At 54.0% G+C, this 21,812-nt stretch overlaps 1 protein-coding gene across 3 annotated transcripts in view; it reads right to left on the bottom strand.

Moving 5' to 3' along the window:
• Positions 1-21,812, bottom strand: part of RASGEF1A (RasGEF domain family member 1A) — a 32,484-nt gene that overhangs the window by 7,704 nt on the left and 2,968 nt on the right. The window contains exons 1-4 of one of the 3 annotated variants that reach the window (XM_054690304.1): positions 7,645-7,937; positions 7,143-7,380; positions 2,376-2,576; positions 53-175 (exon numbers count right to left, since the gene is read on the bottom strand). In XM_054690304.1, the coding sequence (XP_054546279.1) occupies positions 53-175; positions 2,376-2,570 (318 nt within the window). In that variant the 5' untranslated portion in view covers positions 2,571-2,576; positions 7,143-7,380; positions 7,645-7,937. Of the gene's footprint in view, positions 1-52; positions 176-2,375; positions 2,577-7,142; positions 7,938-21,812 lie in introns of those variants that run through there. The other 2 variants (XM_037496701.2, XM_037496700.2) reach the window with 2 other exon arrangements.

Here is a 21,812-nt window from a genome sequence, read left to right as displayed (position 1 = left end):
GCATGCCAGGGGCATGGAGGTGGGCAGTGCACGTCAGCCGGCGGGCCTTTACCTTCTCGGGCCCAGCCTCCAGGTGCTGCCTCTGCTCCAGGCAGATCTGCCCCACACGGGCCAGCAGGTCATGAGGGGGGATGAAGACTCGAGAGCTCAAGAGAAACGTGAAGATGTACGTCCTCTGAAGAAAAGAGAAGGGAGAGAAGGAAGCGGGGGCGGGGGGTCAGTCAGGCCTGGGGCAGAGGAAGGGCAGATGCACGCACAGCCTGTGGCCCCATCTGGGCAGTCACCTCCCAGGCCCAGCATCGCCATCCAGCGATCACGTCTTTCGGCATGGTCGACTGAACCTTGAATGCCCTTCCTCCTCTCTTATTGCTCCCCAAATCCTGCCCACCGTGTGTGGCATAGATCAAACCCCAATTCCCAGCAGCTGGCAGAGGTCTCCCCCCAGAGGCTCCCAGCACCCCATGCTGCCGTGCTGGGGTTCTTCAGCACCCTGTCCTGCCCCGCAACAGGAGCCAACCCCAGCCTTACAGTTGGCCTGTGTGAGCCTGTTGTCCACACTGCCAGCCCACAGTGCCCCCTGCGCCAGGCTCCAAGCTGGTTTCTGCTCTGGATCCTCACCATTGTGCCAAGGGCCCTGGCTGATGGCGGGGGTCAGGCCACCCCATGAGGTCAGGCCTGGTTGCAGGGAAAGGCAGGGCCCGGCAGCAGGAGATGCTGTAAGCCAACTGTGGGCCATGTCCCCACCTGCCACACCAAGGCCCCTCTACTCCGTGTCCCATGCCCTTGTCACCAGGCTGTGTGGTGCAGGCTCTAGAGGTCCTCACCATCCACCATCAGGACTGAGGGGTGGCAGGGAGGTGATCAGAAACCTGCTACATTGGCCTCTGCCTGCAGACAGAATGCACTTATGGTTGGGGAGGCTACTTGGGGCTCTCCTGGGGATTCTATCCCACTCAGACATCACTCTGCCCCCAATACCTGCTGCAGAACACTCAGCCCCAACCCTGGGCCCAAAGAAGCAGGCCTGCCTTCCCCCAGCCCAGAGCAAGTGGGGCCATGGATGCTGGGAGCACAGGTCTCATGGAGCAGCATTCAGGGCTCAGGCCCTCACTGTCCCTGGGGGAGGCTCTCCCTGGGGCAGCAGGGGTTCCTCTAATGCCCCCCAACAAACTCCCATGCCCAGTCCCCAGTCTGTGCAGCATGGGTGCTCAGGAGCCCCCCTTTAAGCAGACAGCTCAAAGGAAAGGCACCCAGACATCACACTGCAGAGCCCTTAACCAGAGGCAAGAGGAGCACCCAAGGGAGGACCTGTGCCTCTCTGAGGAGGAGCACGGAGACTGTCTGGGGTGTGCGTTCCCAGCTGCCTGCATACACAGGGTGGTGGCAGGGAGGGGAAGACTGGAGAAGCCAGGAGCTGGTGCCCAGCTGGACACTCCAGCCACCCCTTTCCACCCCCACCTGCCCTTTGCTCTCTACTGGGAAGGAGGCGAGGCTCCAGGCACTGGGTTTCGGGTGACAGTCAGCTGAGGAGGCGCCTCCCAACACCACATTAGCCAGTGCTATGGCAGGACGCCCCAGTCCCTGGAACGTCACGGCCAGGGGTCTTGGGTCCCCTCTTCCTGGCTCTGCTACTGGGGTGCTCAGCTGCCAGCCAGGACCTGACAGGTTTACAGGATGGACAGAAGGACAAAGGAGAGGACAGAGACCCAGGAGGGAGGAGGCCTGACAAGGGGGGCGGGGGGTTGCACGAACTCCCAAAGCAGAGCTCTGCCCTCAACAGCTCTGCCCTGTGGCTAAAGCAGGCGGGCCCAAGGCCACCGCTGCTGCCCATACCACTGCTGCAGGCAGGAGGGTATCCACACACGACAAGGAACTTTCTCTCTGTTCTAAGAATGCACCAGTGTTACCTTGAGATGATGAAGGATGACTAAGTTGCTGTTGAGGCCAGGCCTGCCCGTGCGGATGTGTTGAGGCCAGGCCTGCGCGTGGGTCTGCTTGCCTCCTGGTGTGAGGGGCTGCCCTCATCATGCTGGACTCTTGCAGTTAGTGCACAGAGTGAACTTCCCAGCTCAGAGACAGGACACATGCTGGGTGGACCCTCATCAGAACCCTGGTCTTGCCCAGAATGCAGACCCCCCAATGTCTGCTTCCTTGTGTCACTGGAGCTCTCTCTCCCCTGCCTGGGGGCCGCAGGAAAGTCACAGCAGGCTGGGGGTGGGGTGCAGAGCGGGAAGCAAGGAAGGCAGCTCCTTTGTCCAGCTCCCCATTCAGCTCCCGCTGTCCCCTCTGTCAGCCTCATCCCCATCCCAGAGTGACCGCCCCTGGAGCCCAGATGGCTCCAGCAGTCACACCCTCTCTAGGCCCCCAGTACTCACATCGGGGTAATAGTCCACTTTGGGGACCAGGTGCTCCATCAAGGCCTCTAGGGACCCCGAGACAAGGCGTCCATCCTGGAAGATGAGGTCCCCAGTGCCGCCGGCCCCTCCGCCTCGCTCCCCCATGCCAGGCTGCACGTGTCCGCTACAGCTGGGCCCGAGGATGCTGGAGAAGACCACAGATGTCTGGGGCATAGTTTCCTGGGAGATAAGAAGTAGGTGTCAAGGGCGCCCCATCAGGCAGCCTGGGCTATGTTGCACGCAGGTGCCCTGTGAGAGCCCCAGCAGGCTTGGGAGGGGGACTCCCTGAGGTGCCGGAGGGAACGGACTCCTTGTGGTCCCACAACAGCTGCAGCCTGGTGAAAGTTTCTTCAGCACCTGGTTTGTGTACCGCAGGCCTCCCCCAAGGGGACTGGACAAACAGAGCATTGTCTGGGTTACACCCCAGTAGGAGCAGAGAAACTATAAAGGAAAACAGTGCGGGGGGAGCACCAAGAACACAAGGGAGCAAGGGAGCTGCGATTAAGATGCACCAGAACAAACAGCATTAGCCACGCAGCTCCCTGGGATGACAGAGGAGCACCGCAGGCACAAGGCATTTGCCGGGCTCCTGAGCCAGCGCGCCTGAGAGGAGCAGGGAGGGCCGGTCAAGGAGCCAGCGTGCAGTGATGTGCCCCTGAGCGCAGCAGTGACCTGACTCAGGGCGAAGGTCCCCAGGGTGCTGTGCAGAGACCCAGCAAGGATCTGAAAGCCAACTAGGGGTTTTGCATAACCCAGGGAGCCACGGTAGAGTCAGGTAGTAGCAGAGGAGGGGGCAGGGCAACTCTGAACCCTGGGAAGGGTGGTTTGGGTCTGAGTTGACAGCACAGAGAAGAGTGTGTGTGCTCGTGGGATGTGGGGAAAGATCTGGAACTTGCTTTTAGATATGCTGGATTTGAAATGCCTGTTAGCTGGAGATGTAAGGCTCAGAGCCCCCACAGCTGGGGCTGCCCACAAGTGTCCTGGCAGTGTGGCAGGGGCTGAGCATTCCCACCTCACCCAGCTGGGCTGGATACTTTCCCGAGACCTAGAGAATCTGCAGCCCTCTAGGCTTCATTTCCCCTTTGCCTGAGGCAACCAGCTCTCCTGAGAGGGACTGGACAGGATCAGGGGGACACATTGGCCAGCCCAAGGCTAGTGCTCATGGTGGTCAGGTAAGGTCTGCCCACCTTTCCCACCTGGAGCGCAGGCAACTGAGGTCAGGATGAAGGAACTGGGTCTTCCTGCTGCGGCAGGACCATGCCAGGCTGCCTCCTCTGGGCACTGGCAAGCAAAGGCCACTGCCCTGGCACCTGCCTCCCCAGTCTGCTCTCAGACTGGGACAGGGGTGAGCCTCTGAGCCATACAGGCCTATTTTCCATTGTGCCAAGCAAACAGTAGCCGTGATTCCTTTATTGCCTTGAGAGGACCCAGGCCTTTGCTCTCCAAGGGCTTCCTTCTCTGAACACTAATATTCAGAACCCTATTTAAATGAGGTCAGAAGGCTAGAAAGAGAATACCCACGCATGCACACCTCAGCAAACTACTGGGCCCAATAAGCTTTGCATATCCCATGAGACAAGATACTGTTTCTGGCTCCACCGGGGCTGAGAACGGGTCCTCCACAGGTTATACGGGGGTGGTTAGCTTTGGATTCCAGGAGTGCCCTGGGTCTCACCGTGAATGCTCTCTCCTATCTGCGCTCTTCTGTTGTTCTGCTTCCGATTGAGCCCTGTTTGTGGTTACTTTTGTTTGGAGCCAACACTTCACAAGCAGAGCCAACTCTCACCCACAGCACATCACTGAGCCTTCCAGGAGGGAAAAGGGCAACCAGCCAAAACAACACAGACTCCCCTGACAAACACCTGAAAATCACCTTAGAATTCTCCAAAAATCCTTTGCAAGAAAGGCAAGAGCTCAAGGAAAGTTCCCAGGGCAAGGCTGAGATGGGAAAGTCCCAGGTTCAACCCAAGGAGAGGGAGCTGGAGTCAGGTGGTGCACAGCCAACTCTGGACTGTGAAAGATTGTCTTGGGTCTGATGAACTGATGGCATGAAAAGAGTAAGCAGGGTTTGGAGAAAGATCTGGAACTCCCTTTTGGATGTCTGGGTGCTCCTACAGCTATGGGTTGACCATCTCTATCACATAGGACCAGGGGTTGGATTCATAGAACATTCCCCTCTGCACATTCTCAGGCCCCAACACGTTAGGAATATGGCAGGGCAGGGCAGGTCCTCTGTGCTTTAACAGGCCCTCCTGGAGTTTCTGATGCTACTCAAATAAGAGAATCCCTACTTGACCAAACCCTTCCTTTTTCAGATGATGAAATGGAGCTTCAGCAGGAAGGAAATCAACTAAGAAAATCCTAGGATTTTCAAGAGCAGGAAGTCACCACCTCCAGGAAGCCTTCCTGGGTTAATCCCCAAACCCACAGGGCCATTCCTCCAGCCCACGGCAGTTCAGTGAGTATTTGTGGGATGAAATAACAAAGGTGAGTACCCTGAGTACCTCAGCACCTGCAGGTAAACTGCTGTGTAACCACTGACATGTACAGGGACCAGAGTCCCAGCAGGTCATCTGAGGCTCATGTGCTACAGGGAATTATGGGTTCAAATGGGGACTATAGGATGATAACCTTTGTCAGCTGGCCCTTCTGGCCTCAAGTGCTTGGTTACCAGAGTTGGCATTTTCCAAGCCCCTAGCCTCTCCGGCTGCAGAAGCTGCAGGCTGCTCTGGCCTGGAGCTACCACAGCAGGCCTCAAAACACTCCCACTAACTCTCATAGCCTTTGCCCCATCCCCCACATGCCCAGGCCACCCTGTGCCCAGCCAGCAGGGAAACCTGCCCCAGTGTCAGGGAAGTTGTCCAGGAACCAGAGGAGAGGAGCCTGGAGATTCATTCTCATGCTCTGCTGCCCACGATGGATGGGCAAGCCAGCAGGATGTGCCAGCTCTGTGCTGGGCATTGGCCTGCAGCTGTACCCTGGTAGCCTCAGCACTCACTATATCCATGGCCAAGTGGGGGACACATGCTCAGGGTCCAGTTACCCATCCCAAAAGGTCAGGCCCCCACTCACATGTCCTGGGCAGCCACAGAGCTGCACTCCTTCCCACCTGACCTTGACCAGCCCAGGACTCACTGCTCCGTTCCTTCCCCAGGCTTCCCAATGACATGAGGGGATTTGTGTCCCACCCATATCCTGCCAGTACACAAGAGGCAATAGCTTTCAGCTTGGGGCAAGGACCCTACAACTGGACTCCCCAGATGCACAAGATCTCATACTGGTCATTTTAAATGGCACCAATATCATTGCACAGAAGACACGTGACCAGTCGTACTGACGACAGACTTGACTTCCGGGGAGCTGACGGAATGGAGGCTTTCACTTTCCATTCCACATATTTGTAAACTATTTGGTAACTTTTCTAAGCAGCACATCTGTTATTTTTAAAATAACTTTTAACTCCAAAGAGTCTGAGTTTCAAGATCAGCACTTTTTGTAAAACCACATTAAAGAGGCTAAAGGCCCAGGGCTAGGCCCCTGGACTCCATCTAGCATGTCACCTGGGAGGTAGGCTTAGCCAAAACCCCCTCAGAGAATGGGCAGAGCCCACAGGGCCACTGAGATGCTGCCTGGGGCAGGGTCTCCCTGACCTGGTGTCCTCCCATAAGCCCTCCTCTCCAGGCTCACCTGTGCACCTGCCCTTAGGGCCCTGGAGACTTCCCAGAGCCCCTTCCTTGGCTCCCCTCAGTCCCTAACAGAGCCCACCCACTGCCAGGCCACCAGTACCTCAGAGATATTCTCCAGGCTGAGCCACAGGGAGGAAGCAGTTTCCCCAGTGTGTCCTCCTGGGAATTTAGAGCATCCTTGGGTTCAAGTCACAGCTCCATAACAGAACAGCTCCTGACCCCAGACAAGCTCAGCCAGCCTAAATTTCCCCAGCTGTTAATGCGCTTACCCCTGTTGAGCTCCCTGCCTGGCCCCTCTTCCATCATCCTCCACTGGGCCCCATGGTCCTCTCTGCTTTTGCAAGTGGGGCCCCCCTCTGCCATCCAGCAAGAACAGAACCTGTGCATCTACCACCCCCAACTGGTCCTTCTCAGGGAGGGGCCTCTCAGAGCTGAGCAGCCAGGGAACTCTGAGCTCCTGTCCCCGGAAGGAACCCAGCAAGAAAGCAAGCAGGGCAAGAAAACAAGAGCTAAGACTCGGCGCACTTGGTACCTGAGGTCAGTGACATTGATGCTAGAGCTGAATTGTCTCGTCAAGCCTCACAGTGGCCCCAAGAGAGAAACCGTTAATCTCCACAAGCCACAGATGAGGACGAGGCACAGGCAGGCTGAGCAAATGCCGCGGGTCACACGTCCACATCACAGCAGGGCAGGACAGCAGAGGCGGCCGTCAGGGAGGCCTGGGTCTGTGGCTTTCTCAGAGCCTCAGTTTCCTCATCTGTGCAGTGGGCTCAGGGAGCATTACTTCAGAGACTCCCTGGGAGAATTAAGTGAGCCCTATGTGTAAGGCAAAGGGACTCACCTCCCCCTGAGGGGCCGACTCCCACAGACATGCTGCTGGGTGCTCCCTATAGGCCACATGGACACGCAGACACAGAAGCACTGGGTTATAGAGGACACGCAGGCAATGACCGCCGAGGGCCAAGCTGGGCATGGCTGCTCTTAAAGGGCGTGGTGTGGGAGCCACATCGCCAGCACCACCTGGGCCCTGGGGCAGTGAGCCTTCCAAGTGAGGACTCACCAGTCTGGAGCTTTATATCCTCTCCCCAAGCTCCCGTGTGACCCCGAGCAGCAGCGCCGCCACCTGGTCGTCTTGAAACGCAGGCCCCCGAGTGCTAGCTCAGGCTGGGAGGTCAGGCCAGTATCTTAGCTGGACACGCTTGTCCCTTTGAGGGTTGTAGCCTCCAGTTGAGGAAAGCCCACTTCACCAAGGGCCGAGCCCCCTGGCTGTGTCGGCACACCAGAATCACCTGGGGAGTCTTAAAAAAAAACCTTTTCAGGGCTTCCACCCCAGTTATTCTGATAACTGGCCTGGTCACTGGCGTTTTTTAAGGTTTTCAAGGTGAAAATAGGAGCAGGAAGTCTCTCTCCTGCCTCTGCGGCTCCTGGCTGCACCCAGGCCTATTTCAATGGTGCGGACAATTGGCAGTGAGCTCCTGACACCAAGCAGACCAATTGCCTGCACCAGCTTCCTTGAGGCCAGAGGATTGGGCCCTGTGGGGCCCTGGACTCCCCCAAGTCACCTGGGGCTGGCCTGGCCTGGACAGAGCAGCAGCCCTCTTGGAGGTATGGGGGACAGACTTGCACCCAGCCTGACCCTCAGTCTCCTTGCAGCTCCTCCTCTATTCAGGCAGGAAGGCAAACACCTTCTAATTATAGTGGCAATTGGTTCACAGCAAGGCAGGTGAAAATGATTCACAGGCTTCTAGAAGCCAGACCTTGAAAGCTTCCCTCCTCCAATGCAGGGCAGGTGCAGGTGGGATGGGCCCTCCTGCCTGCTCAGAGGTGCTGGCTCTCAGTTCCGAGGCAGTGACCATGTGCCAGCACTTGTCTGTTTCATATCTGATCCTATTTGGCTCTTTGGGGGCTCTGTTGAGGAAGGGGGTCCTGGCTGCATCTGGGCCCCAGTCCTCCTGGTTGAGCCCCAAAGGGTGCCAGGATGCCAGGTGAGAAGACCACACCCACTGCACGGGCAGGCTGTGGGGACTGGGGGAGGGATAGGGTGGGTGGGCAGGAGGGCAGGCCTGGCAGGGGCTGAGTCCAAGGGGCCCTTTGCTACCTGACTGGATGAGATGCTGCCAGCAGTGTGAAGCAAGCTGGCCCTGGGGGAGGTGGGCGAGGTGAGCAAAGCAACGAGGTCTAAGAGCTTTGTGCAGCTACGCTGTTGTCCTCTCCTCTCCTCTCCCCTATAACCCCCAACCCACCACCTCTGAGTGCAGAGATGTCCAGGCTTGGCTGAGATGATCCACTGGCCACCTCCTGCTGCTCCCAAATACAACATGGCTGCTGTGTGAGCCTGCAGCGACCTCTACTTCAGGATCCCATCTGCTCCCCCTTCCTGGTCTAGCGCAGGCAACAAGCCGTGGGCAGCCCCTGCCTCCTGCAGCTCATCCCTTTAATGCTACTTCTCCATATGCCACCTTTGACCATCACATCCATCCTGCCAAGTCTTTTCTTGTGGTTTCAGGTCTGGGTCTGCATCTACGGTGAGAATCCAGATGGCGACAGATACTATCTTGGCGTGGGTGGGGAAGCCTCAGCTGCTCTAAGCCTCAGTTTCTTCAGTTGTAAATCAGGTATAGGGTTTCTTGCCCAACCTCCCTTGCAGGACTGTGATGAGGGTTAGATGAGAAAATGGAAGCAAATGTGGGAGCCATAGCAGATGCCAGATGTGCCACCCACATCTGTGCCTTGTAGCCATGGCACCTGAGTGGCCTGGTTCTAGCTGCCACTACTGCTTCTCACCCACAGCTCCTGACAGAGGACCTCCTGGCCATTAATACACCCCACATTTCCTGCCCCAGGCTGTGAGTTCTTGCTGAGGCCTGAGACTCCGGATGTATCTAGGCCCGTGTGCACAACCCAGGAGTCAGAGTGGACCAATAAACACCCTGGGCAGCTTTGGATCAGTGGGCCGCTGGCCCCTTGCTCTCCCCACATGGACAAAGGCATTTCAGAGCCTCTCCAAAGAGGTCTGGTGAGACTGACTCATGTTGGAAGGCATCCCTTCTATTGATTCGCTCTCCTACCCTCCCTCCTGCGTCCCTGGGACCACATTCCTAGATAAAGCTTGCACACGTAAGCTTTAGCCTCAGGCTCTGATCTCTAGAGAAGCTGGCTCAGAGAAAAGCAGGCTTCTGGCTTGTTTCTGTGAGTCTCCCGTATCTGGAAACACACACACTGATGGCTCCCAAGTGCCCGGAGGCTGAGGAGAGGGGAACCGAGCAGACCTGGGCCTACACCTGAGCCTCCACTGTCAGTCTGGGGACAGTGACTCCATCTGTATCAGGCTCCGGTGTGTCAGTCCCTTGACCTTCGCAGCGTGGGTGTGGGAATACAGGGGGGGGAAGCACGGAGCGAGGCCTCCGTCCGGGAACAAGTGCTGCCACACTTGGCGTGTGACACGCAGTGAACACAGCTCTCCAGGTTATGCTCAGCCAGCTGAGGGGCTGCTTCAACCTGGTCCTTGATCACCAGTCCTTTCCTGGGTACAGTCTTGAGTTCTGTGTCAACATAGTTCAGTCCCCTTTTAAAAGGCGACTCAGCTTGAGCTTCTGAGTATTTGTAGCTGCCCTTCCACCCCCTTCTGAGGCCGCACTGAACCGAAGCATGAAGAACACGGAAGCTGCTGGCCTGCAGGCCGAGGAGGAGGAAGGGGAAGCATGGTGGGGGCATGAGGGCCTGAGACTTCGGGGCCCTCTGAGACAGTGAGGGAAGAGACCCTAGGCAGCCCAGGTGCGGGGAGAGATGCTGGGAGAGGCAGGACAAGAAGGTTTGGGAAAACTTTTTTGGAGGAAATGATGAAATTTTCTTTTGCAGTCTCTTCAAGAGACTTTAGAGATCTGAGTGCCACTCAGGCCACATGATTTCTAACATGGCCCTAGTGGAACCTGGGCCTACAGGTGCCGTGCCCTTTCATCAAGCCACATAAGGAGGGGCAAAGGGCACCTGCTCTGGTCACTGTGTACAAAACCTGGGAGGGCAGCTGTGCAGGTTTACACCTCACACCTTTTGTGACCTGGGCACAGTCCTTCCCCTCACAAACTCCAGCTGGGCCCAAGACGGCCTCCAGAGACGTTGCGCCCCACTCATCACTACAGGAGATTCCTGGGCCCCTGGGAGCTACAGGTATGACAGAGGCCCAGATCCTTCTGGGCCAGGAACACCAGCCTCACTACAATGACCAGCAAGCTGTGGAGACCAAACGCCTGTGGCCACCTCTTCACGTCTACTCTTGCATTTGCCCAGGCCAGGGTAAGGATTCCATTCCTTCCTGACATGCCTGCTTCTCCTGCTTCCTCTATGGAGATCTAGCAAGGCCTTGGGGAGGCCTGACACTGCCTGATGGTTTTGTCAAAGGCTGCCATAGCTGAAGTTGTCACAAACAGTTTACTGGAAAGGAATAGAAATGATACTGAGACCAGGAAACACCAGTGACTGCGGTATAGTGTGAGGAGTGGAGCTGCCATCTGGGGGAGCTCGGCACATCTCCATGCCCCGGTTCTCCACTCACGGGGACAACCCTCATTTCTTGCCTCCTAGCCCTAGAAGGTGGGGGTCCCTGCTTGGGAGCATGGCCTGTGGGCCTCCAGCTCACAGTCTTATTCCACATGGGCTTTACCATCCTGGACTCCAGGCAGAAGGGAAAGGAGAGCAGGAATGGACTCAGCGCATCAGGTGGGGCAGGGCCTTGTCCTTAGGAGTCACCTGGGAGAGGCCATGGCCTGCCCTACCTGTGGACACTCTGGTCCTTTGGGCTTCCAGGCCTCTAATGCCCAGCTACCTGCACTCTGCCTCCAGGGCATGTCCTGGGGAAGGGGAGCTGGTCCACTCACTCTGCCCTGGGGCATGGGACAGGGCAAGTCTCAGTACCACAGGGAGTGAGGGAGGACTGCATTAAGGCAGCACCGGAGTGACTAGCTGGCCTCAGACACAGCCAACTCTGCCTCAGCTGAGAGTGGAAACAAGAGCTTCAGGAAGGGACAAGCTCCTATACAACTGGTCACAGAGTACAGAGAAGAGACTGAGAGGAAGGAACTATCTGGGGCAGGTGCCCAAGACACATTCGGAATTTTCGGACCCCTTCCAGATCCTAGAATCTGCAATTCTACGAACTCCTAAGAGACACAAAAGCGGGGTTACATTTTCTTTCCACTAACCTTACACCTCAAATATTTATCATGAGTTGGATGGAGCCCAGTCCTGTGGTACTACACACCTCAACTCACTTCCTGGAACACCTGGGGACCCAGGAAGGCAGCATCAAGATGCCAATTCTTGAATGAGGACGCCAGGTTCACAGGCCTTGGATAAGGCTGCTCAGGTGGGCAGCAGTGAACAGGCCTGCCCAGGCCTGCCCCAGCCTTGCTCCTGACCATCAGTTCTCCACAGTGTGCCCAGCTGGGTGCTGGGTCATGACCCTCTGAGCATCAGAGAAAGGCCAGGGCCCTCGACCTGGACACGTGGATAAATGCACACCCCCATAAGCATTCTGCATGTGATCCCGGGTGTTGAGGGGCTCCCAGAAGCTCATCCATGGATGCCACATTAAGAATCCCAGCTTCCTGGAAAAGTGGGGCAAAAATGGCCCTTAGGGCCCATCTGGCACGAGTCCCCAGAGATCCGCCGTGAGGTGGAGGAGGGGACCAGCCAGCCATCTCTGCCAGGCTTTGCAAGGGGAGCTTCTTTCTCAGGCAGCACATGGGCTTCTATTTTTTAACCTACTCAACAAAATTTGATACTATTTTTAGTTCAGCAAGCTGCAGGGCATCACAATTAGCAACTGAAAATTACACATCTTGCCAGTCTCCCCTCTGCCGGCTGGGGAAGAGAAAGTGCTGCTGGAGGGGGCTGGGTGCCAGCCCTGGGCCCCAGCCCCAGGGCCACTTAGCCAGGAGGGCAGCCATTGGCAGAGGTCTCAGAATGGGTGACTTCATGGAATTGCCTCCTGTTTCATCTTACGTTTCACTCTAGTTCCTGGAAAATCCAGCCTTCGTGGGAGCAGGGCAGGTGGCCCATTGGCCCTCAGGGGCCACAACTAAGAGAAAAACCCAGCTGGCTGCTTGGACCAGAGTCAGCAACATGCCAGCCCATCTCTGCTGGAGATCCTGGGGCAGCCTGTCCTGCGCCCCAAGCTGCCAAATGGACTCCAGTCACCCTTCCAGGGCGAACTCCAATTCTCTGGAATTGTATGCACTGTGAAGGGTTAGGAGGTAGGGTGCTCCCACAGAGCCCTTACTCACTGCTGTTTCTCTCATTCCTCACTGTGTTAACAAGACGTGCCTAGACACTGGAGATGCACCAACGAAGCAAACAGGGCTGTCCCACTCAGCAGGCTGTGGCTGGCTCACAGGGCAACCCCACAGATAGGGACATGCTGATAGAAGGGGATCCCTGCTCTAGAAGAAGACAGCTGTCAGGGCAGAGCTGACAGCCACCTTAACCAGGTGGAGAGTTTGGTGTCCCTGAGAAGGTGAGACCTGAAGGAGACTTCTGGAAAAGGAAGAGCTGTGAGCAAAGGGAAGGGCTGGCACCGCTGCCCCTGAACCCTAGGGCCGGGAGTCTTCCATCCCTTTTGCTCTGCCGTCTTCCCGAGCACGCCCTCGCATGTCACTCACTCCGAAACAAATATTTCCTGATTATCTACGTGTCACCTCTGCTAAACCTGGATGAGGGCGAGCTTGCCCCTGACCACCCTAGGCCATAACCGCCTCCAGCCAGATCGTGCAGGGAGCGCCGCCCGCCACCTCCCTCCACCGCGGGGCACTGCAAAGGGCGGGTCGCCCGCCTCCGGTGCGCCCCGAGTCTGCGCCGGCGCGTGTCTCCCGGTGGGCGCCCCTAGCCGTCCCGGATGAAGCGTCCATCCAGAAGCTCAGCAGTCTTTGCCGGATCCAGCAGGTCACCACCGTGGGGGGCAGTCTCCGGAAGAGGAACTGGCTGTGGGGACCCTCACTTTACACAGCAGGGAACGCTAATCAGGAGGTTGCAAGGGAAATCAAATTTGTAAATGAAATGCTTGTTAAATGCACGGAGCGGGAGGGGAAGCAGGCACCACAGTTACAAGATTGCTCCTGCAAATGCAAAACCGGTTGCTAAACCTTGATGGGTCCTTTGCACCAGTGAGGATTTGGGTCCAGCATTATACTCTCTCTCTCCCAGATACACTATCTGGAGTGCGTGTTGCTCCAGAGAAGCAGGGCAGGGGAGGTGAGAGGTTGCCCCCTGCTCCCCTCCAGTATGGGGGAGGTAAGATGTCCTCCTCCTCCTCCCCCTGCTCCCCACACTGCTGGGAGAAAGTCATCAGGGTGGTCCCAACTCTCTGGACCTCTGTGACAAAATGAAATCAGAATCTGTCCTCAGAGGGGTGCAGGGAAGAAAAAGGAGAGCAGAAATTGGGTGTCTGGTGTGTGCCAACGGGCTTTCCTCACCACTGACTCCACCACCTATTGGGAGGGGTGAGGGGAAGGGTCTGGTATCTCAGGGATTCTCAGCCCAGAGAGGTGACCTTGGCCTGTGCCTGCATTTCCTGCAGGACAAGGCATGGTCAGCATGTGGGGGCCTCCCATCCCCCCTGCAGGTGGCAAGAATAAGGCCTCACCCCCAAGCAGGCCAGGTGAGGCAGCCAGAGGTAGCTGCCCTGCTTAGTCTCCCCAGCATCTCACTAATCTTCCCTGTCTTGTGACCCTGCTGTTCCCCAGGCTGGCGGTGGACCATGCCTTCTGGCGTCCTGCCCCTAGGGCAGGCCACCCAACCCACCCCACTTCCTGGATCCCACTAATTGGGTACAGGAGATCCCAGGGTCACTGGGAACAGCAGGGCACTGGTGTCAGGCTGGAATAGGCCAGGGGTCTAGGAAGGGCCCCCTAGAGCCTGCTGGGTCCTCCTTCCTCTCCCCACTTTTCTAATATGGCTGTGGGTGCTAGCTCAGTGTCCCTCACTCTATGGCCTCCTTTACACCCCCTCTTCCTTCCCACTCCCAGGCCTGTTGTTTTCTTGGCATTCAGGCTGTGGCTTAGCACCAGTTGTGTTGACCTGGGGTCCACACATCTCCAGATGGGGGCCCCTAGGTGTCGTCTGCATGGGTGCAGGTAGATAGAGTAACATCTGCTTGAGAGTGTGTGTTTAACTCTTTATTATTTCCAGACATTCTGGTAGGGACAAGAAGTTCAAGAGCCAGACTTTGCCTTTGAGCACCCCACCCCACCCCCCGCCCCTCACCAGGAGCCCTAGGCCTGCCTTGCGCTCAGATGGGGGCTAATCCTGGGCCACTGGGGAGCTGCCTTCCCCAGTCCTGCTGCCCACCCACTCCAGCTCCATCATCCCTAAGGATGAAAGGCCCTCCCCAAAGATCCCCAACAAGGGAAGGGCACATGCAGCCAACCTGAATTCAGGTTCTTTGAAGGCAGGAAGCTCCCTTCCAGGGGGACCATCATTCCCCTTCCCAAACCCCAGCTCTCAGATCTTCCTATCTTGGAGCTGAAATGTGTTTCTCTTAAGCCCCAGAGGCCCTGGTCCTATCTGCTGGGACCACGCACGCAGGATATTTGGGATCTGGCTGCAAGCATGGGCTAGAGTTCCAGCAGGCTGGGACTGAGGATCTGCCACCCCACCAGCTGGGAGTCAGTGGCTTCCTCTGGGTAATGCTATCTCCAGCAGCTGCATCCCAGGTGGTAAAGTGCATGCAATGAAGCCACCTGGCTTAGCATCTGCTGCCTGGGTACGATGAGAGCTGCAGGACACAGAAGGTCACCTGCTACCTTCCTCTACCTGATCCCGCTCTAGATCCTCTCACCTCCCCATGCTCGGGACAGCCAGGACCCTTTCCTGCTTGGGGGAGCTCCCTGCAGATAAAGAGAAGTGGAGAGAAACTCCCTCCAGCTTCCAGACAAGCAGATCCGCTGACCTGGTTGCACTGCCCAGCCCTGGCATGGGGGCCCAGAAGTGGTCTAGACTAGGGCTGGCTGCTTCTGGAGTGGGGAGTAGCAGGACAACATGCCTCTATGGATAGGCCTCTTTGGTCTTCACCCCTCTTCCTTCTCCCACGCTGTGGTCCAGCCAGTAGGGCAGTCCTTGGGAGGAGCACCCTGCAGCTCCCGCTCTCCATCCTCCAGCTGGATGGGCGTCAGGACCAGATGGTGAGGGGTGATGTTTTTCACTGAAGTCAAGCTCCAAGAAGTCATATTTTCAAATGGGAGGAAAGGCCATATCTACCTGGGTGGACCCTGTAGGCTGGCGGGGCAGTCCCGGGCCTGGCAGAGGGCTGTGGCGGCTGCCATGGGAACCCCAGCAGAGCAGCACCTCCAGCGCCTTCTCCACAAAGGCCCTGCCCAGGAGCCACACTGGTAGTTAAAGCTTTGTTACAGACTTCCTTTTTTAAATTCTGAATTCCTTCCTATTACCAAATGCAATTTGAGTGGACCGAAAGAATCTTGCCGTCTCCTCTTCACACTCCTAAATACAAATTCTGCCAAGTCTGGATTTTTCATCTTCTCTTTTGCCTCTTTCTTTTCTCCCTTTCTGTCCAGTCAGCCTCTTTTGGCAGCTGCTCGGGGGACAAAATGACATTGTCCACCAAGAACCATCCCATTATTGAGAGCCAAGGGTGGAGCAGGTGGGATTCAGAGAATCCCTGCCCTTTCCCAGCAGACTGGAGGCTGGCATGCGGGCCTCCCACTCAGGCGCCTGGGCCTCCCCCTCCCCCTCTCCTCTGGGGGAGAGTCCCTTTTGGGTTGATGCCAGCAGATTCCACCCGGGTCACCAAGCCATCCTGCACACGGGCGGGCGGGTAGCTCTCCCGGAGGCGGGGGTTGCACAGGAGGGTGTACAAACTGAGACGAACTTGGAGTCAGTCCCATCACTTCTGGGAGTCCCCTCAGGTGCCACGGGGGTGGGGGGCGGGCAGTGAGGGGACAGGAGGGGGGTAAGGTACACATCCCTACCTCAACTGAACTCACGCCTCTGGGGTCCCCTTCCAATTTGGGGCACCCACTTCAGGTTTCTAGGGCAAAGCACTCTGCTGCTACTCAGAGTCTGATTTGGCTATTAGTTCCCCCTCTCTCAAGTAGGGAGACCCCAGGGTCTAGGAGGAAGGGTCTTGCTCAGGCTCCCCTGCGTTGGCTGTGCTAGCCAGAAGCCATGACCGTGAGCAAGCACAACAAGGAGGGGGCTGGGTTTGAGCAGAGGGTCCCTGGGGAACTGGGCCCCTAGGAATGCTAGTAGGGTGGGGGATAGGCCACAGCTCAGGCCTTACAGCACTCAGTGGCAGCCCCCAAACCCCTAGGCTGCTTGGGAGTGTCAGTATAGAAAAAAAGAATATGGAGGGGTGGGGGGGGCGGGGGGGCGGGGATGTACGGTTCTTTTATTTTTAAATGAAAATTAGTTTCCAATTAGGCTGAGCAACTCTATTCCTTTGTGTTTAAAAACAAATAAAAATCCATTTCCTTTGCTTGAATTGTCATCCTCCTGGCAGATGCCCAGAAGGGCACCCCTGGGACCCCACTGTGCTGCAGGAGCAGGTTTCTGTGTAACAGTCACAGGTTGGAGAGGAAGGGGTGCCCAGCTCCCCTCTGGGCTTATCCATGTAACACATCCACAGCCACAGCCTTATCCAAGGACCATAGCCTCTTGGAACTAGGAACAGGACATGGGTCTTGACCCTCCAACAAAGGTGTCTCCCATTCCCCATGCCCTGTCACACAGCTCCCCTGCCACACACCTGGTGGCTCATAACCTGGTGGTCAGTACCCAGCCAGCCCCCAGATGTAGCAATGCACAGCCACTTCCTTCCCTCCCCACAGCAGCATGCGTCCACACACATCCCCCTGCTGGAATAGAAGCCACCATTGTATTTTCCCGACAAGGGAACAAAAGCCCAAAAGGCTGTCATCAGCCCAAGGCCTCACAACTCTAAAAGTAGAGAAGCTAGGATTTGAACCCTGGTATGACCACCACTATCTGACACAAAACCCAGAGCCATCAGCTTGGAATCAGGAGAAGGGAGAGCAGGTGCCAGACACAGGCCTGGGCCCTTGGAGATGGACAAGGCCTGGCACAAAAGGAGCAGCTGCTTGGAGTGTGCAGGGTGGGCCCATGAGCACAACCAGCAGGGAGTCAGTTTAGGGTTCAAGGGCCATCTGTACTTGAGATCCCCATGGGCCCCTGCAGCCAGGCCTGAGCCCTTTTGCTGACATAACCCAGCAGGCTCCTGACAATGAGTGACATTCACAGAGGGCTTTCCACCTACAGGGCCAGCCTACACATTCCCACAGTATTTTCCATCTGAGGTACAACCCAGGGGGGCTAAGGATAACCTGAGGCCCCACAGTTCAGCAGAGCAGAGCTGGGAGCCTAGCCCAGATCACCTGCGTGCAGGCTGCTGCTTTCTGCCAAGGGCGATAAATGAAGGGCCAGCTCCTGACATGCACATCCTGCTGTGCCAGGCGCCCAAGCTTGCTGTGGTGCAGCGAGCGCCTCTTCATGAACCAGAGAGACAAGCAGGAGAATAGATAGAACTTTCTATAATTCCTGAAAAACAGATAGCCAGAGACACCAGTCTAAAGGGATGAAAATACTGCATTGCAGTGTGTTCTCTCAAAACTGGGGAAGGGAAACAAAGGACAAATACATGCATTACCATACCCTAAAAACAAGGTACTTTTCCACCCAGAGCACTCATCCACACTATTCACACATCACCAATGAAACACAAAGCATCCCCACAACTATGTACAGGTGACAGTGACTCTTACACAACTTAACACAACTCAAATATTAATAAATAGTGAACCAAAAAATTTCACCCACTTGATAAAAAGGAAAACTTCCCCAAATCATGTCTGTGTTAAAGAAGCAATCAAAACTCCAATTACAGACAAATCAGAAAAATAACCCTTGTAAAAAATACTCCTTTATATATCTTACTCCAATAAGATATATAAGATATGTAAATAAGCCTAGAAGACCAACTACAAACAGGAACTTAAAATTACTATTACTTTGAGAAATAAGTTTCATAACACTGGTTTTAAATCCTTTTAAGTTTGTTTTTTTTTTAACCATCTACTTTTATAGATTCTTTTCCAGAAGTAAAATTTTGTGCATATTTCCATGTATGTATCTGTTTAGTTTAGGTTCATTTCTATAGTGTTTTGTAAGAATGAAAATAAAAGCTTGAATCCTTTTTTTTATAAAAATGAAAACTTACGAAATTTGATATGGCCAAAGCTGTACTCGGAGAAAAATTCATAGGCTTCAATACACAGGTCTCTGCCACTATCCAAAAATACAGCATTTCTTGCAGAGGGCCAACAGGCACATGAAAAAAAAATGCTCAACATCACTTATAATCAGGGAAATCAAAACCACGATGAGATATCACCTCCCACCAGTAAAAACGGCCCACATTAAAAAAAAACTAGCAACAAAGGCTGGCGAGGATGTGGAGAAAATGGAACCCTTTTACATTGCTGGTGGGAATGCAAACTGGTCCAACCACTATGGAAAGCTGTGTGGAGGACCCTCAAATTATTAAAAATGGAGCTACCCTATGACCCAGCAACTCCACTCCTAGGAATTCCACTCCTAGGAATCTACTCAAAGGACACAAAATCATTAATTCAAAAGGAAACCTGCCCTTCTATGTGCACTGCAGCACTATTTACAATAGCTAAGCTATGGAAACAACCCAAATGCCAAAAAAATAGATGACAGGATCAAGAAGATGTGGTACATATACACAATGGAATATTACTCAGCAATCAAAAAAGATAAACTTAAGATAAACTTATGCCATTCGCAGCAACATGGATGGAGCTGGAAGGGATTATGCTCAGTGAAGTAAGTCAGAAGGAAAAAGAAAAATATCGGATGGTTTCACTTATAGGAGGAACATATGAAAACCATACAATGGGATTAGGAAAAAAAAAGACAAAACTAGCAGGCAAACTACAAATCAGAGATATTCAGCAAGTGGGGGGTGGGGGGGGCAGGGAAAAGGATCAAAACGGAAGGAAGAGCACGGAATCTAAAGTGATGGTTCACGGGTGCCTTGGTGGTGGTAATTTTATGGGGACAACACCTGAGAGGAAAAATCAAACATTGTACAAAAATGAATGATGTAAAGACATATAAATAAAAATGAGGGTCTCCCCGGTGGCGCAGCGGTTGAGCGCTGGGTTGCAAAGCTTCCGGCAGCCTCCGCAGCGCCGGTTCAATCCCCAGCCGCGGGCGAGGGTCCCACATGGCGCAGACCTCTCCTGCCACCCGCTGCTCCCCTCAACAGTGTACTTCGTCAGTCTGCCTGCTCTGCTCTCCCCTCTGGCTCTGGTGAATTCTCTCACTCTCCCATGCTTCTTCTGACTGTATAAATAAATAAATAAATCTTTTTTTAAAATAAATAAATAAATAAATAAAAAATGACCAAAAAAAGAGCATGTCTATGAAAACATTCCTAAGCTGAATGACATGGAGCATAGAAGCTGAACACTATTTTTGCTTTTGTTGTAAAAGTGAAAGTCCTCTTTGATTTCTTTCAGGTAGCAAAAAGAGGTGTACTAATGTAGGTCATTCAGAAAAAGGAAGTGCCATAACACGAACTTTTGGAAAGTGGAGGATACCCGTATTTTAAATATAGAAGGACAAATGAAAATAATTGAACTAAACACTTGATTTAAAAAGTTAAAAAGTGCATCTAAAGAAAGCAGACCTACAGCAAAGCAAACTGGAAGAATTACTGAAAGATGCATTAGTGGATTTAATGAAAGAGAAAAGAGTGGAACTTGCCAATTAAATTCAGAAGCTGATCTTTGAAAACACAGATTAAAAAGAAAAAACCTTTAACAATTCTAATCAAGGGAAGGAGGGAGGGAAGGAACACAAAAACAAGGCTATCAGGAATAAAATAGGAAATATAATCAAAGATATGGAAAAGAAACTTTTAAAAACTATGTAAATCTCTGCTAAAACACCTGAAAGCCGTTTGAACTGGGATAGTATGTAGAAAATATAAGTAACCAAGGTAGACCAAAAATGTTTAAAACCCAAAAAGACCAATAACCATAGTACACTTTACCTAAGTTGACAGTCAAGTGAACCTCAGAGAAAAATAAAAGCAAGTCCTGGCTGAGGTGCTGCCTCAAATGAATTATTTCAAGTCTTGGAGAATAAAATAACCTTATATGATATTTAAACTATTTCAACTACACAATTCATTTTGAAAACCTTTCCTATTCATTTTATGACGCTAACATAACCATGATTTATAAATATGACAAATGTGTGCCCTAATAGAAAAATATATATAAATTCTTACCTACGAATATAGATGAAAAATATCTTAAGCAACACATCAGTGGAATGAACCCAGCAGCATTTTTAAAGCACAATTGAGCCTGGTCCAGTGGGATTTATTCCAGAAGCATGAGGATAATTTAGCTCAGAGAAGCTAGTAAGTCAACATATTAATAGGTCCAAGGAGGAAAGGAATTTGATGATTTTGCTAGATATAGGAAAGCCTTTGATGAAATTGAATATCCTTTCTTGATGAACACTCTTGGCAATTAATGTAGGAATGAAACGTACCGCTCAGGATGAAGAATATCTGCTTGAAATTTAGAGCCAATTTCAGACTTACTAAAACATTAGAGACTTTTTCATTAAAATGGAGATCAAGCCAAGGACAACTGTTATTATCTAATGTTGTTTGTATCTTTTAGAAAACACAGTAAGACAAGAAAACACTAGAAATGAAGAGGTCAACTGTTCCTCATGTACAGGTATGATCCATTTGGAGGGTTATCCAGGAAGCCAAACTGAAAATCTGTCCCAAACTCGTAAGACTTCAATTACCAATCACCTGACAACATTCATTTTTTAAAAATGAGCTCACCTGTCTACCTCCCCTGGATACAGGCATCCTCATGCCTGAAGACATCCTTTCAGGTCCACGTGGGGCAGGGGCTGCGATGCCCACCCCAGCAGCAGTGAGGGGCGGGGTGTGCACATCCGTGTGCGCGGGAGGGCACAGGTCTTCCCGCCTCCCAGACACTGGCCAGGGACACAATGTCCCCTGCGGGGCTGCCACCCAGCCTGCAGCCCCCTCCCCTGGCCGCACACCCTGACGCTGCCAGGGGGACCCGGCCAGCTTCTAGCCTCCTCTGGGAACACGCTGTCCCTCTTCTGAGGATGCTGCATGTGGCTCCAGTCCCCCCAGGAAGGCCAGCTCTGGGGTGAGCCAGCCCCGGAATGCATGTGCCCGCCTCCTGCTCCAGGCGCTGCCGCAGCCTTACACCTAGAAGCCTCTGCTGCCTCCTGGTCACGGAAACAGCGACCGCGTGAGGGTTAAAAGGATCGGGCACCTGTGGGCTTGCCCCCAGGTCCTCTGACTCACATCCACCCCACTGAAGGGCAGGGGGCGCCTGCGCGACAGCCACATTGACATTTGGGAAATGCGGCTTGGCAGGCGTGAGTGGGAACGCGGGGGCGGGGTTATTCCGGGGAGCTGAGACTTGCCAGAGAAACTCCGCTGACCAGCCAGCTACCATGAGGTCATGGGGGCTGCACTACGGATGGTGGTAGATACCCGGTGCCGTCACCCATACACGCCCACCTGACTGCTCACACCAGGGCCCCTCGATCTGTTCGCCTCTGAGCTCACTCTTATGCTGGAGCTCAGGATAAGACTCAGCCAGCCCAG

Source organism: Talpa occidentalis, unplaced genomic scaffold (genome assembly GCF_014898055.3).
Source record: "Talpa occidentalis isolate TD23 unplaced genomic scaffold, MPIMG_talOcc4v2.1 talOcc4.8, whole genome shotgun sequence".
NCBI classification, from domain to species: domain Eukaryota; kingdom Metazoa; phylum Chordata; class Mammalia; order Eulipotyphla; family Talpidae; genus Talpa; species Talpa occidentalis.
The sequence above is the reverse complement of the archived record's forward strand: the minus strand, read 5'-3'. Positions and strand labels throughout refer to the sequence as shown.